At 48.1% G+C, this 15,944-nt stretch overlaps 1 protein-coding gene across 1 annotated transcript; it reads right to left on the bottom strand.

Moving 5' to 3' along the window:
• Positions 1-3,239: 3,239 nt before the first annotated feature.
• ATOX1 (antioxidant 1 copper chaperone) lies at positions 3,240-13,998 on the bottom strand (the record flags this gene model as incomplete). Its single annotated transcript, XM_038771686.1, has 4 exons — positions 3,240-3,444; positions 5,808-5,986; positions 7,801-7,876; positions 13,744-13,998. Coding segments are annotated over 3 exons (456 nt in total), but the record flags the coding sequence as incomplete, so codon positions are not given.
• Positions 13,999-15,944: the final 1,946 nt, after the last annotated feature.

Raw genomic sequence — 15,944 nt, 5'->3', positions numbered from 1 at the left:
ATGTGGGACAGCATTCAGCCTAATGATCTACCCCAGTGCTTGGAAGATATTAAGCGCTTAACAAGTACCATAAATTATCACCACCTTTTATTTTTCTAGTGGGGGATTTAAATCCCAGCCTTGGCCACTTAGACCTCCTGATGCCTAGGGAAGAAGGCAGCAGATGAGCACTAAGAGCTCCATTGTATTATACTCTCCCAAGGACATAGTGCAGTACTTTGCACATAAGTAGTCAATAAATATCGTTGATTGATTGCACCTGAGGGAACCTGTGAGGTCCCTGGCTTGAGAAGGCTTCATTCTGTTGGAATCGTTTCTTAAAACTACTTATAAGAAGGAAGAAGAAACTAAAAGATATCAGGAGTGGGACAGAACTTGGAATGCAGTACCAATATTTCTGGGGGCTTGTGGGAACGTCTGTACTAACTTTTAGTCTTCTCGAATTGGAAATCCCCCTCCCCTGGAAACATGGGGTAAGGCTGGGCTGGGGAAATAGCTCTAATTGGCAGCCGGATTTCTTTGAGAAAATCTGAGACGTAGTAATTACAGGAGATTGGTTCTAATTAAGAGATAATGCCAGCGAGAGAGTGCAGTGACCCAAAGAATGGGCTTCTGCCACCCAAGAGACTTGGTTTTAATCAAGAAGCAGGAGGGAGTCATGGGAGGGAACCTCTAACTCTGTGTGCTACCCCAGTCCCCGATTCTTCATTTCCATTGCCCCAAAGGATGGAGATGGATTTATTCTTTCCGTCTCCAGGGCAACGCTGGCACAAGGAAGGGGCAGTCGGTTGCTGAATGGGGGCTGGTAGAGACTAGCTTAAGCAGGCTCTGGTGAAAGCTTCCCACATCAGAAAACCACTTAATTCATAAAACTGTAACACGGAATCAGCAAAATCCTTGCCGTCTTTCATCTATTTAAGCACTAATTACATCAGTTCTACTTTCTCCATTTCTGGGTGGCTCAAATTTGGTTTTCTATCACTCAGTCAACACATCCCCATGGAGTAAGGATTGGAAAGCTCAGGGCATCTTAATAGATGGGAGGACGTCAGATCTTTACCTCTACCCTTGACCAAGTTGCCCTGCTTTTTAAATTCTGAATGGCATTTGTTAAGCGCTTACTACGTGCTAGGCACTGTACTAAGTGCTGGGGTTGATACACACTAATCAGGTAGGACACACTCCATGTCCCACCTGGACTCAAAGTCTTAATCCCTATTTTATAGATGAGGTAATTGAGGCCCAGAGAAGTGAAATCACTTGCCCAAGATCACAGAGCAGACAAGTGGCATTACTGGGATTAGAACCCGGGTCCCTCTGACTCCCAGCACCATGCTCTATGCACTAGGCCACGCTGCTTCTTCTCATTGGGTTTTGAGTTTGCTTTGTAAATGGGGGATGGCATTGGTCTTTCACTCTCCCCAGAGTGGTTGTGAGGGTGAACAATTGAACGCTGGGCATCTTGCCAAGTTTTAGACTGTACCCTGAGCAGAATAGGGCAATTGTGGCTCAGATTTAAGAGGCACGTGGACTCCTTCAGGCCATGAGAGTGCCCCTTCAGGCACTGGGCAGATAATTATGAGGGGCAAAGCAAGGGTTCACTGCCCCAAGAGCTGCTTCATGCCAAGCACTTGGGCAGGGCTTAGGGCTCTGGTGGGGCAGACTAAAGAAACTTCCATGTTCATTACCTTAAAATTAGTTAGAACAAAGCAGGTAGGGGACCTCCTACTGCATGCTTGTATTCCCAAAGCCTCATACAATCAGCACTGCACTCAGGGCTCCAGTCAGAGCCATGGGGTGGAAATATCTTTGTTCCCCTCGAGCCTAGTGATGGAGATGGAAGGTAGAAGAGGGATCCATCAGGCTACTGGAAGTGGAGGGAAACAAAAGATTTTTAATGACCACTCTCTGAGGTGCTCAGACCAGTCCTCTCGCTTGTTCAATGCCTCTTCCCTTAACCCTTCCCCTGCAGAACACAGAATGGGCATGGTCCAGTGGATAGAGCATTGGCTTGGGAGCATTGGGAGTCAGAAGGACCTGGGTTCTAATCCCAACTCTGCCACTTGTCTTTTGTGTGACCTTGAGAAAGTCACTTCTCTTTTACCTCATCTGTAAAATAGGGATTAAAATCGTGAGCCCCATGTGGGATATGGACTGTGTCCAACTAGCTTGTATCTACCCCAGTGCTTAGAACAGTGCCTGGCACTTAGTAAGCACTTAAATACCATAAAAAAACTCCAAACAACAAAAAAACCCCACAGTCCTCTTGAGCCAGGTCTCCATTGGCAAACCAAAATGGAGAAGAGGTACAGAGAAACAGATGTCTGACTTCCATGAATATTTAGCTTACACAATCTGGGTAATAACCTCGACAGTCCACTTCCCTGTGCGAAAGGACAGTTATCCCTGGGGATACCAGTATTGGGTTTGGGCCTGAGGAATAGGTCTCAGCTTGGATCAGAATGCTGGAGACATATTAACTGAGTCATGCTGAAAGAAACTGCATCCTGGTGGCCGGGAGACAGACTCGCTTAGGGAGACTGACAGCCTTATTTTCCCTCCCTAGACCGAGGCTTGGAATTGGAGTCTGGGTGTACTCCGGGACAGGATGCATCGAGGGCAGCATCATCGCAGGCCCGGGGGTGCTTGGCAAAACACCCATTCTGTCTCCACTACCCTTAATTTGATATTCGGCTGTTTTGGGCTCCAGGAGATTGACACATGGACAAACAAAACTGGTGGCTAGTTCAGACCACAGTCATCAAACGTTTGAATGAAGCCAGGGACCAAAATGCAATTTATGGATTTAGTCTAGTACTTTCCCTGTCTTGGTGATCTCACCGCAGGAGCTTTGGTTCAAGGAGAGCCAATCTGCCATGCTGGCTCTCAGGGCCGCCAACTCCCCAATCAGACTTTGACAGCTGGCTAACTGAGGATAGGCAAGCTGAAGGGGTACAAAAACAAAGCACAGGTTCCCGTTCTCCTCCTCTGAGGGGAGAAGGCCGCCGAGAAATGATGATGATGATGGCATTTATTAAGCGCTAACTATGTGCAAAGCACTATTCTAAGTGCTGGGGAGGTTACAAGGTGATCAGGGTGTCCCCCGGGGGGCTCACAGTCTTAATCCCCGTTTTACAGATGAGGTAACTGATCTAGATGGAACAAGCTTTCAGAGAACTAAATGAGACGGAGAACGGCCGAGCTGAGGCCAGGGAATGGGGGAAAGAGGGGATCAGGAGCGTTTTTCGGCCAGAAATTGCTCTATTTTATTGCGGGGGGCGGGGAAAGACACAGAGGTGCTTGCAACAGCCAGGTGATTTCGGCTCAGTATTTCCCCTCCACCTCTTCTTCCCACATGAAGCAGGAGTGCTGAGGTCACCGACAGCGGGTCTTCCGGAGACGTGTAAATAAGGCCATCTTCTCACTGAAGCCATGTTGAGGCTCCTGCAGGCACAGGGTAAGGATGGAGAAAAAAAAAATATATAGATAAGCTGGGTAAGAGAGCCCTCTGCTGTGTGCAGCACGCGTAACAGCAGAACCATCTCCCTCTCCTTCATTGTTGGCCACAGTAACTCAATAATTACAATTATTATTGTAGCGTCTCACCCTCAGTATGAGGTTCACACCGTGCACACGCTACCTAACTTGCATTTCCAAGCTTACCTCCCAACTCTACATGGCTTCCTGCCACCAAACGCCCACTCACCCCTGTACCCACAGCCTGGGTCTCTCCCAGGCCCAGATTTGCCAGGGTGCAGCTCTCCCACACTCCTAAATTCCCACCGCTTCCTGGAAGCCTTACTTGATGAATTTGCCACACTCCAGCTTCATCAGTCCAACACCCACCCACAGCACTTATTTATATAATTATTAGCTATTTCATCCTTTGTTTTGTTCTCTGTCTCCCCTTTCTAGACTGTGAGCCCACTGTTGGGTAGGGACCATCTCTATATGTTGCCAACTTGTACTTCCCTAGTGCTTAGTACAGTGCTCTGCACACAGTAAGCACTCAATAAATACAATTGATTGATTGATCCTGGCACTACCACCTATTATTTTGTATGTCTTTCTGTTCTCTCTATTTTTAAATAATCACCTGTTTCTTGAGGGCAGTGAACATGAGAACTGCTACTGCTGTACTTACTGAGGTGCTTATTTCAGGGGCTTGCCATCTAGATGATGGATTATCTCTGTTTTTTGGCCCTCACTTCCTCCACATGTCCCTATTTTGGGCAAGCTGTTGCTTCTTGAGGGTGGACAGAGGAAACAGAGAAAAGTGGAACACAAACTAGTCTCCTTGTCAACCAGCCTGGGGGGGAAAAGATGATTTCTGGAGGAAGTTCAATCTTTGGCTCAAATGGTGCCCTTGGAAAATTTACACCATTCAATTTCCACTGCACCTCTCTCTTCTAAAACCCTGGTGAAAAGGTTTTCAGTATTCTCTGCACTCTCCCTTGCTTCTTCTCCACTTTCTTCAACATTTACATCATAAGCAGCATACCCTCATTCCTCACCATCCAGGGCGTCCCCCCCCACCGCCCCAACAACGCAACCACCTGCATTTCTGCACAGGTATCACCCCGCTTTCTTGTTCAAAGTTCCACCTTTTCAGAGCCATGACATGGTTTATGATAATTGACAGAGGATGTTAGAAGGGTCTGAATCACAGGAGATAAAATGTACAAATAGAGAAATTAAAGACTGGCTATCATTCATTCCTGGAATAAATCACCAGGCAATCAAATGTATCTGGCAGATAACAAGGGGCCAGGGAATTTTAAACAGGGTTTTAGAAAGTGTTAACCAAAAAAAAATCTAATTTGCTCCTAAAAGAATGGTGGGCCTTTAACAAAAAAAGGCCCACTCCATTTGAACATACGGGATCTGTCTCTAAAATCACCCTTTCAAAAGGCTGGAAAAAAACTACAGTGCAATGCTTAAGAGCTATGATTATTTTGGTAGCTGCATCTCTAACTGGGGATCTGTGTGACTAAACTCTGATGTTGTCGATGCTTCACTGTCAACCTGACGTGACCAACGTGCTATTCCACAGAAAACTTTACCATTGAAATATCCCAATCAATGACTCGGGTGATAGAATAGAGAATGCTCAGCTAAAATCTGCAGAGATCTGCAAAGCCTGCCAGTGATAAGAGAGAGATGGGAGAGTGAAGCAGCAACTTGGCAGCAACAAGAAACAGTATGGCCTAACGGACAGAGCACAGGCCTGAGAGTCGGAAGGATCTGGAGTCTAATCCCAGCTCCAACACTTATCTGCTGTGTGATATGGGGCAGGTTACTTAACTTCTCTGGGCCTCAGTTCCCTCATCTGTTCAGTGGGGATTAAGATTGTGAGTCCTATGTGAGAGAGGGACTGTGTCCAATCTGATTAGCTTGTATCTACCCCAGAGCTTAGCACATTGTCTGGCACATAGTAAGTGCTTAAATACCATAAAATGGTGGTTCCCAGGTCACATATAGCCTTTAAGATGCTTTGGTATCTTGCTTGCTTTAGATCCTCCTGGCCTATAGCTCTTACTACTAATCCAATTTTCCTTTTTGGGAGTCCCACTGAGTCTAGTCAGAACACACTTGAAACACTGCTTCAGCACTTAGAACAGTGCTCTGCACATAGTAAGCACTTAAAAAATGCCATTATTATTATTATTATTATTATAACACAGACTCCTCCTCCAAGACCAGTCTTTTAAAAACCACGTTGAGTTGAGGAGTGGGCTAGAATCGGCCACTGTGGGTCAGTTTTCCCCTTTCAAACACAGCTCAGTCAGAAAGCCCAAGCATCCCACCTTGGTCCATCCTGCCAGCCAGGATTGGGGCCCAGCCCATCAGCCTGGCCGTGACTACTTGGCTCCCAGGTAGGTGGTGGCTTTCCCGGTCTTCTTCAGTGTTTCCAGGAGTGTTTCCACACTATGGTCCGAGTCAACGGACACCTTCTTGTTGGGCAAGTCGATGTCGAACTGGACCCCTGCAGTATTGGGAGGAGAAGCAGTGATGATGGTCGAGGGTTAGGGATGTCCACATCAGCAGGTCCCAATCTTCCTCCCGGTCCCCAGATCCCATCCAAAGTGACCAAGGGAGAACTTCCCACCCACATCCTGTTCTTCCCCTGCCTCCTCAGGAATCAAAATGCCTCCCTTACTTCCTCATTCACTCCCGACAGGTCCTGCAGGCTCAGTGTTGGTTATTACTTTACTGGACTTGGCTGCCAACAAAGAAAGTCGACACTGTTGGGGACGGAGAGAGCCTCAAACACAACTAACCAGCTGGAATTAATCATTTAAAAAGGTCGGTTTCGAGGGAAGGGCTGGAAAGATTCCCCAGCCCAAGGGAAGGAGCAATAGGTTCCCCTGGAGAGAAATTAACCCCACACAGTCCAGTCGCAGACAAACTGGAATTTCCATTAAAAATCACAACAAAGTTTGAGCACGATTCAAACTTTTAACATCCTCCAACACCCTGTCCCACTGATCTCTCGCCCCCTAATGACCTGGACACTTTATTGATGAAATTGATACCATCAGGTATGAGCTCCTTAAAATCCCCTGTGCTCACTCCCTCCCTCCTCATCTCTTCCATATTTCCCAGCCATATCAAGAGGAGATTAATCAATCAATCAATGGGATTCATTGAGCACTTACTGTGTGCAGAGCGCCACACTAAGCACTTGGGACAGTACTGATACAACAGAGTTAGTAGACACGTTCCGTCCACAATCTTGTAGCTTACAGATCTCTTGTCTCCTCTCAAAATCTACTCAAGCACCTCTGACCCCATCATTTATCAAAACATTTGTCCCATCCCTTCTTCACTCCCTGACCACCATCTTCAACTGTCCCCTTTCTAGTGTCTTCTCCCAAACATGTTCATGTATCCCCCATCCTAAAAAACCCTCCCTTAACTCCATGAGCCTTCCAGTTACGGCCCCCATCTCCCTCCTAATAGTCCTCTCCAAACTCCTTGAGTGAGTTGTCTACTTCCACCTCCTCTCCTCCAATTTCTTTCCTTTACCTTCTCCGACCTGGCTTTCATCCCCTTCAGCCCATGGAAACTCCCCTCTCCAATATCATCACTGACCTCCTTCTTGACAAATCCAAAGGCCTCTACTCATCCTAATCCCCTTCAACCTCTCAGCTACCTTCAACACCACGGCTTAGTGGAAAGAGCATGGGCCTGAGAGTCCGAGGACCTGGGTTCTAATCTCAGCTCTAATTGTCTGCTGTGTGACTCTGGGCAGTCACTTAACTTCTCTGGGTCTCAGTTTCCTCATCTGTAAAATGGGGATTAAAGCTGTAAACCCCACGTGGGACAGGGACTATTATCTTGTACCTACCCCAGCACTTAATATACTGCCTGACACACAGTAATTGCTTAACAAATACCAAAATTATTATTATTATTATGAACCACACCCTTCTACTGGAAACATTACTTAACCTCAGCTTCACGATGGGGTAGGCTCAAGTTAATTGGGTTGGACACAGTCCCATGTGGAGCTCACAGTCTTAATCCCCATTTTACAGTGGAGGTAACTGAGGCAAAGAGAAGTTAAGTGACTTGCCGAAGGCCACACAGCTGACAAGTGGACGAGGCAGGACTAGAACCCAGCTTGCTAAAATTAAGTGAGAGCCCTGTGTCAGAAGGACATAAGAAACATGGGGCAAGCCAAAAACCCTAAAACAGACTATAGTGGTCAGGGGATTCTGTCAGAGTCCGTTCCAATGTGTGTCCAAGCTCACCCTGCAAGAACAGCCCCAGATGTTCTTCCCAGCTTCCACTCACCTCCAAGCTTATTGAGGACCCGAGTGACTGCATTGGAGCAACCTTCACACGTCATGTCCACAGAAAATTCATGCTTCTGAAACCAAAAAAGAAGATATTTTAGATGCTCCATTCTATAGAGTGGGTGGAAGGGAGGGAACAAGACACATCTGACTCCAGCCTTGGGGAATGGGAAATTCCCTTTTGCTTGTGAGATTGGAAAAATGGAGGATCTTGGGTTCATCCTCTGAGAGATCAGTCCTACAGGAAAGGTGTAAAGAGCCTCCAAGAGAGTAGAAGTTTGGGGTGCTCCAGAAAGATTAATCAATCAGTGGTATTTATTGAACATTTATGTGTGCTAAGCTCTTGGGAGCACAACAGAATTGGTAGAAACGTTACCTGCCCACAGCAGGGCACTGGGATTCAGAACATCTGGGTTCTGCCATGAGTCTGTTTTATGACCTTAGGCAAGTCATTTCACTTCTCTGTGTCTCAATTACCTCACCTGTACAATGGGGATTCAATACCTGTTCTTTCTCTGTGAGTCCCACGTGGGACAGGGATGATGCCCAACCTGATCATCCTGTATCTATTCCAGTGCTTAGAACAGTGTTTGAAGCATAGTAAGTGCCTAATACACACTATAAAAAAACAAAAGGGGAGAAGTACGAAGTCTATTTATTTTATATGGCATTTGTTATGCACTTATTAAGTACCAGGCACTGTCCTAAGCAATGGGATAGATACAGAGTAATCAGGTTGAGTCCATGTCCCCAATGGGGCTCACAGTCTTAATCTCCATTTTACAGGTGAGGTAACTGAGGCCCAGAGAAGTGAAGTGACTTGCCTAAGGTCACATGGCTTGCCTTTGATAAGACTCTATAATCCCAGCCAAAAAATGGTCTTGAGCATTTCCAGTAAAGGAGATTCCACAATTTCCCTCAGCATTGCCTTCCAGGGTCTCACAGCCCCTTTCCCTTGTCAGGAAATTCTCCCAAATCTCTTCTGCAGTTTTATATCCCTTCCCTCTAGTCTTCTCATATAAGCAGCTGGGGATCCCTTCTCCCAGTAGTATATAGATAGATAGATAGATATATCTAACTTTAAATTCTGTTGTTTCCTCCTATTTGTAATAAGTTTTAATGGCTGTCTCTCCAGCTACTTTTTAAGGTCCTTGAGGGCAGGGATCATGTCTACCAACTCACACTCTCCAAAGTACAATGGTTAGCACAGAATTAGTCCTCAATAAATACTACTGATTAGTAGACTGACTCTCAGGATGCTCAGGTTTGGCATTTACTAAGCCAGGTGGTGGAGAGGTTCTGATCTAAGCAGGCCAGCATAATTATGTTGTAGCAATGTAGCTGGGATCTAATCTCAGCTCTGCCACTTGTCTGCTGTATGATCTTGAGCAAGTCACTTAACTTCTCTGTGCCTCAATTACTTCATCTGGACAAAGCCCAGGCCTAATTACTACAGGGGGCCCACAACTGAAAAATTCTTCTGTAAGTTATCTCGGGAGCAGCAGGCCTCTCTTTCCCTTTATTTGCACAAGCCAAACAATTTGCTGAGAGTCTAGTGGTGGGCAGTGGCTGGACCTTTGTTCTGCGTGCTCTGAAAAACCCATACCCTCCTCTCTAGGAGAACACAAACAGTGCGAGGTGAACTCTCCCCTTCTTTTGGAAGCCAGGGACAAGAGCTTTGTGTGCATTTCTGCTCTCTGCATTAGTAGAAGCTGAAAGTGTGTACAGATCTCCCCTGCTGGGGCCTCTAAGATTCCAGGAACGATTGCAAATTGGCCTAGGGCAGTCGGTTATCCCTCTAACTTTACCAGGCAACTACAGAGTCCTGTTTAAATTAAGTACAAGATATTGCTGTCAGGAAAGCAGAGGGGTCAGGAAAGACCATTACTCTCCTCCCCTTCAAGACAATTACTCTCTTCCAAGAGGCCTTCCCTGACTAAGCCCTCTTTTCCTTAGCTCCCTTCCTTGCTCCCTTAATTCATCCCCCTTCCCTGCCCCACAGCACTTATGATGTATATACCTGTCATTTATTTAAATTAATGTCCGCCTCCCGCCTTGACTGTAAACTCATTGTGGGTACGGTATGTGTCCTATTTATTGTTCTACTGTACTCTCCCAAGCAATCAATCATTCATATTTATTGAGCGCTTACTGTGTGCACAGCACTGTACTAAGCGCTTGGGAAGTACAAGTTGGCAATATATAGAGACAGTCCCTAGCCAACAGTGGGCTCACAGTCTAGAAGGGGGAGACAGAGAACAAAACCAAACATATTAACAAAATGAAACAAATAGAATAGATATGTACAAGTAAAATAGAGTAATATGTACAGAGATATATATATATATATATATATATATATATATATATAGGTGCACTCAGTGCACAGCAAACTATCAATAAATACATTGACAAAGCATTTCTGAGCTGCCCACTGACCAGATTCTCTGACTATGGTGGCTCATGTGACTCCCACACGTGAAACAAAGTGTTGCCGGGAAACAGGAACAAGGTAGGGCGATGTCTTTTGTTCAAAGGCTCAGCCATTGTGAAGAGGATATTTCTCTTCTTCCTTAACACCAGGGAGGCGTGACCCGATAAATATTTACCTAATCCCTAGCTAAAGAGTTTGGTTCCTTTGAGGAGGACAAAACAGCCTCAGGAAAGATACCCAAGAAGTGATATTCCCCTGATTAAGCAGTCCCCAATTCATTCATTCAATCGTAATTTTATGAGCGCTTGGTGTGTGCAGAGTACTATACTGAGCAGTTGGGAGCGTACAATGTAGCAATCAACAGATACAGGCCCTGCTCTCAGAACAGTCCACAACCACGGATTAAATCAAAGTGTCGCAGAGATCCGGGGCACCATTAAATTTCATCTACACCAGATGTGAACCTTTCCGGCCTGGGGCTCTAAAGCAGGACTCAAAAGCCCCAACCTAAACTCGTTGTGGGCAGGGACTGAGGCTGTCCTGTTATATTTTGTAACAACAACAACAACAACAATGGCACTTATTAAGCGCTTACTATGTGCAAAGCACTGTTCTAAGCGGTGGACTCTCCCATGCGCTCAGTACAGTGCTCTGCACACAGTAAGCGCTCAATAAATACAATTGATCGACTGGGTGGGGAACGTGCCTACCAACTCTAATACGGTGTATTCTCCCAAGAGCTCAGTAATAATAATAATAATGATGGCATTTGGTAAGCGCTTACTGTGTGCAAAGCACTGTTCTAAGCGCTGGGGGGGATACAAGGTGATCAGGTTGTCCCACGTGGGGCTCACAGTCTTAATCCCCATTTTACAGATGAGGTAATTGAGGCTCAGAGAAGTTAAGTGACTTGCTCTGCGCATAGTAAGCGCTCAATAAATACCATTAATCGGTGGAGGGGTCAAGAGGAAGCCACTGGGGTGTCAAAGCAGTTCGGCGTGGTGGGGTCATTCAATCCTATTTATTGAGCACTTACTATGTAAAGAGCACTGTATTCATTCATTCAATCGTATTTATTGAGTGCTTATTGTGTGCAGACCGCTGTAGTAAGCACATGGGAGGGTACAACAACAGACACACTCCCTGCCCACAACAGCTTACACTCTAGTGTGGCAAACAGACTAATACGTGTGGCCTTGGGCAAGTCACTTCACTGGGCCTCAGTTACCTCATCTGTAAAATGAGGATTAAGGCTGTGAGTTCCAGGTGGGGCAGGCACGGTGTCCAATGCGATCTCCTTACTGCATACAGTAAGCACTCAATAAATACGACTGAATGATGATAATAATGAGAATGTGGTTGGAGTGGTTAGTAGAGTGTTCTACACACACTAGGCTCTCGATAAATACCACTGAATGATGATAATAATAAAAGGGTGGTTGGACTGAATGATAATAATGAGAAAGTGGTTGGAGCGCTTAGTACAGTGCTCTGCACAAAGCAGGTACTACGGCGGTTGGAGCGCTTAGTACACGACACAAGGCCAGTGCTCCAGCGCTTAGAACAGTGCTTTGCTCATAGTAAGCGCTTACTGCAACGTGGCTCAATGGAAAGAGCCCGGCCTTGGGAGTCAGGGGTCATGGGTTCAAATCCAGACTCCGCCAATTGTCAGCTGTGTGACCTTGGGCAAGTCACTTCACTTCTCTACGCCTCAGTTACATCATCTGTAAAATGGAGATTAAGACTGTGAACCCCACGTGGGACAACCTGATCACCTTGTATCCCCCTCCAGCGCTTAGAACAGTGCTTTGCACATAGTAAGTGCTTAACAATGCCATCGTTATTATTATTATCAATAAATGTCATTATTATTATTATAAATACGATTGAATGGTAATAATGAGAAGGTGGTTGGAGTGCTTAGTCCAGTGCTCTGTACACAGTCAGCGCTCGATAATTAAGAGTGAATGATGATCATAATGAGAGGGCGGTTGGAGCGCTTAGTACAGGCCTCGGGCCTGGCTCTGTTTCTAGCCTGGGAGTCCGTTATTGGGTGGGGATTGTCTATGTTGCCGATCTGTACTTCCCAAGCGCTTAGTACAGCGCTCAGCACACAGTAAGCGCTCAATAAATACCAGTGAATAAATGAGTAAATGAATGAACGGTCGGAGGACTGAAGGCCTCCCTCCAGGCCTCGGCGCCCCCGATGCAGCAGCAGCTCCCTGAGTCCAACCGAGTTCGCGGCTATGTACTGAGCGCCTTCTCCGAGCCGAGCAACTGGGGGAGCGGGGGATGCACGACAGCCCCCACCTCGGCCGCCATGGGATTCCTACTGCTTAAAAGAGGCCTTGGTACAGTGTAAGCGCTTTCCAAATACCATTATTATTATTATTAATTATTAGTCCCGGCCGCCTAGAATAGGGCCTGGAACAGAGTAAGCGCTTTCCAAATACCATTATTATTATTAATAATTATTAGTCCCGGCCGCCACGGGGTTCCTACCACTTAGAACAGGGCTTGCCACAGTGTAAGTGCTTTCCAAATACCATCATTATTATTATTATTAATTATTAGTCCCGGCCGCCTGGAATGGGGCTTGGAACAGAGTAAGCGCTTTCCAAATACCATTATTATTATTAATAATTATTAGTCCCGGCCGCCATGGGGTTCCTACCGCTTAGAACAGGGCTTGGCACAGAGTAAGCGATTTCCAAATATTATTATTATTACTGTTATTATTATTATTAGTCCCGGCCACCATGGGGTTCCTACCGCTTAGAACGGGGCCTGGCACAGTGTAAGGGCTTTCCAAATACCATCATCATCATTATTATCGTTAATTATTAGTCCCGGCCGCCATGGGGTTCCTACCGCTTAGAAAAAGGCTTGACACAGAGTAAGCGCTTTCCAAATACCAACATCATCATTATTATTATTAGTAGTAATTATGAGTCCCAGCTGCCATGGGGTTCCTACCGCGTAGAACAGGGCTTGGCACAGAGTAAGCGATTTCCAAATATTATTATTATTATTACTGTTATTATTGTTAATTATTAGTCCCGGCCACCGTGGGGTTCCTACCACTTAGAACAGGGCCTGGCACAGTGTAAGGGCTTTCCAAATACCACCATCATCATGATTATTATCGTTAATTATTAGTCCCGGCCGCCATGGGGTCCCTGCGGCTTAGAACAGGGCTCGACAAAGAGTAAGCACTTTCCAAATATTATTGTTATTACTGTTGTTGTTATTATTAATTATTAGTCCCGGCCGCCATGGGGTTCCTACCGCTTCGAACAGGGCCCGGCACAGAGCAAGCGCTTTCCAAATACCATTATTATGATGATGATGATGAATGATTAGTCCCGGCCGCTGAGCGCTCAATAAAACAAATAGGATCGAACGAATCCCTGGCGCTTAGAACAGAGGTGTAAGCGTTTCCCAAAGCCCATCATGATCCCTATAGTCTTAGTCTGATTCCGAATGGTGACTGTCATCGGGGGTTACCGGCATGGCGGCGGCGGCGGCGGCGGCGGCGGCGGGGGTCTCCGGTCCCAAGCGCTGAGCGCGGGGCTGCGGGCACAGGGAGGAGGCCTCGCTCGGTCGGTCGGTCGGTCGGTCGGTTCGGTCGGTCGGTCGGTCGGTCGGTCGGTCGGCGGGTCGGCGCCCGGCCCGACGGGGCTTCCGGGCCGCGGACAGGCACCGGGGACCGGGACGGGCGGGAGGGGACGGACGGGAGGGGACGGGCCCCGGGCCCCGCCCAGCCCCGGAGCCGGAGGGAGGGGAGGGGAGAAGGGAGGAGCGGGGAGAAGGGAGGAGGGAGGAGGGGGGAGGGAGATGGAGAAGGAGGAAGGGAGGAGGAGGAGAAGGAGGAAGGGAGGAGGGGGAGGAGGGAGGGAGGAGGAGGGGGAGAAGAGTGGGAGGGAGGAGAGGGAGGAGGGAGGAGAAGGAGGAAGGGAGGAGGGGAGGAAGAGAGGAGGGGAGGAGGGGGAGAAAGAGGAAGAGGAGAAGGGAGGGAGGAGGAGGGAGAGAAGGGAGGGAGGAGGAGGGAGAGAAGAGTGGGGGGGAGGAGGGAGAGAAGAGTGGGGGGGAGGAGGGAGGGGGGAGAAGGGAGAGAAGGGAGGGGGGAGAAGGGAGGGAGGAGGGGGGAGAAGGGAGGGAGGAGGGAAACAGGAGGAGGAAAAGGAAGGGGGGAGAAAAGGAAGGGTGGAGGGAGAAAGGGAAGAGAGGAGGGAGAAAAGGAAGGGAGGAGGGAAACAGGAGGGGGAAAAGGAAGGGAGGAGGGAAACAGGAGGGGGAAAAAGAAGGAGAGAAAAGGAAGGGAGGAGGGAGAAAGGGAAGGGAGGAGAGGGAGAAAGGGAAGGGAGGAGAGGGAGAAAGGGAAGGGAGGAGAGGGAGAAAGGGAAGGGAGGAGGGAAACAGGAGGGGGAAAATTAAGGGGGGAGAAAAGGGAGGGAGGAGGGGGGAGAAAAGGGAGGGAGGAGGGGGGAGAAAAGGGAGGGAGGAGGGGGGAGAAAAGGGAGGGAGGAGGGGGGAGAAAAGGGAGGGAGGAGGGAAACAGGAGGGGGAAAAGGAAGGGGGGAGAAAAGGGAGGGAGGAGGGGGAGAAGGGAGCGAGGGAGGAGGGGAAAAGGAGGGAGAAAAGGGAGAGAGGAGGGGGAAAAGGGACGAGGGAGAAAAGAGGGGGGAAGGGGAGGGAGGAGGGTAAAGGAAAAGGAAGGGAGGAGGGAAAGGGGGAAAAGGAAGGGGGGAGAAAAGGCAGAGAGGAGAGAGAAAAGGAAGGGAGGAGGGAAAAAGGAGGGAGAGGGAAGAAGGGAGGAGGGAAAAAGGGAGGGAGGGGGAGAAAAAAGAGAGGAAGGAGAAAAGGGAGGAAAGAGGAGAAAGGGAGGAGGAGAGGGGAAGGGGGAAGAAAGGGAAGGGAGGAGGAGCCGTGAGGGTCATCACTAGGAGAATTAGCGCTGCTGCCTCACCGGGCCGCCAGAGGGCGCGCGGGGCCGGCCGGTCGGCAGGCCGGCCGGGGCCTTGGCTCCGTCTGTGGACACGGGCCACGGGCGGCAGCCCAAGCCCCCAACCCAACCCCCGCACCCCGGGCACCGCCTTCCCAACCGCCGGACATCATCATCATCATCATCATCATCAATCGTATTTATTGAGCGCTTACTATGTGCAGAGCACTGTACTAAGCGCTTGGGAAGTACAAATTGGCAACATATAGAGACAGTCCCTACCCAACAGTGGGCTCACAGTCTAAAAGGGGGAGACAGAGAACAAAACCAAACATACTAACAAAATAAAATAAATAGAATAGATATGTACAAATAAAATAAATAAATAAGTAGAGTAATAAATATGTACAAACATATATACATATATACAGGTGCTGTGGGGAAGGGAAGGAGGTAAGAAGGGGGGGATGGAGAGGGGGACGAGGGGGAGAGAAAGGAAGGGGCTCGGTCTGGGAAGGCCTCCTGGAGGAGGTGAGCTCTCAGCAGGGCCTTGAAGGGAGGAAGAGAGCTAGCTTGGCGGATGGGCAGAGGGAGGGCATTCCAGGCCCGGACAGCGTGCCCACAGCTGCCCCCGTAGGCCTCAAACAATGCCCTTCGGAGCACATCGCTCCATTCCTCAAAATCCTCCAAAGGCTCCCCATTTCTCCCTAGCAGAAACTCCTGACTGGAGCCTTCAGGACTCTCCCAGTCACGTCTCCTTACC

Source organism: Tachyglossus aculeatus, chromosome X1, assembly GCF_015852505.1.
Source record: "Tachyglossus aculeatus isolate mTacAcu1 chromosome X1, mTacAcu1.pri, whole genome shotgun sequence".
In the NCBI taxonomy this organism is placed as follows: Eukaryota; Metazoa; Chordata; class Mammalia; order Monotremata; family Tachyglossidae; genus Tachyglossus; species Tachyglossus aculeatus.
Note: the sequence above shows the minus strand (reverse complement) of the source record. Positions and strands in the feature narration are given on the sequence as shown.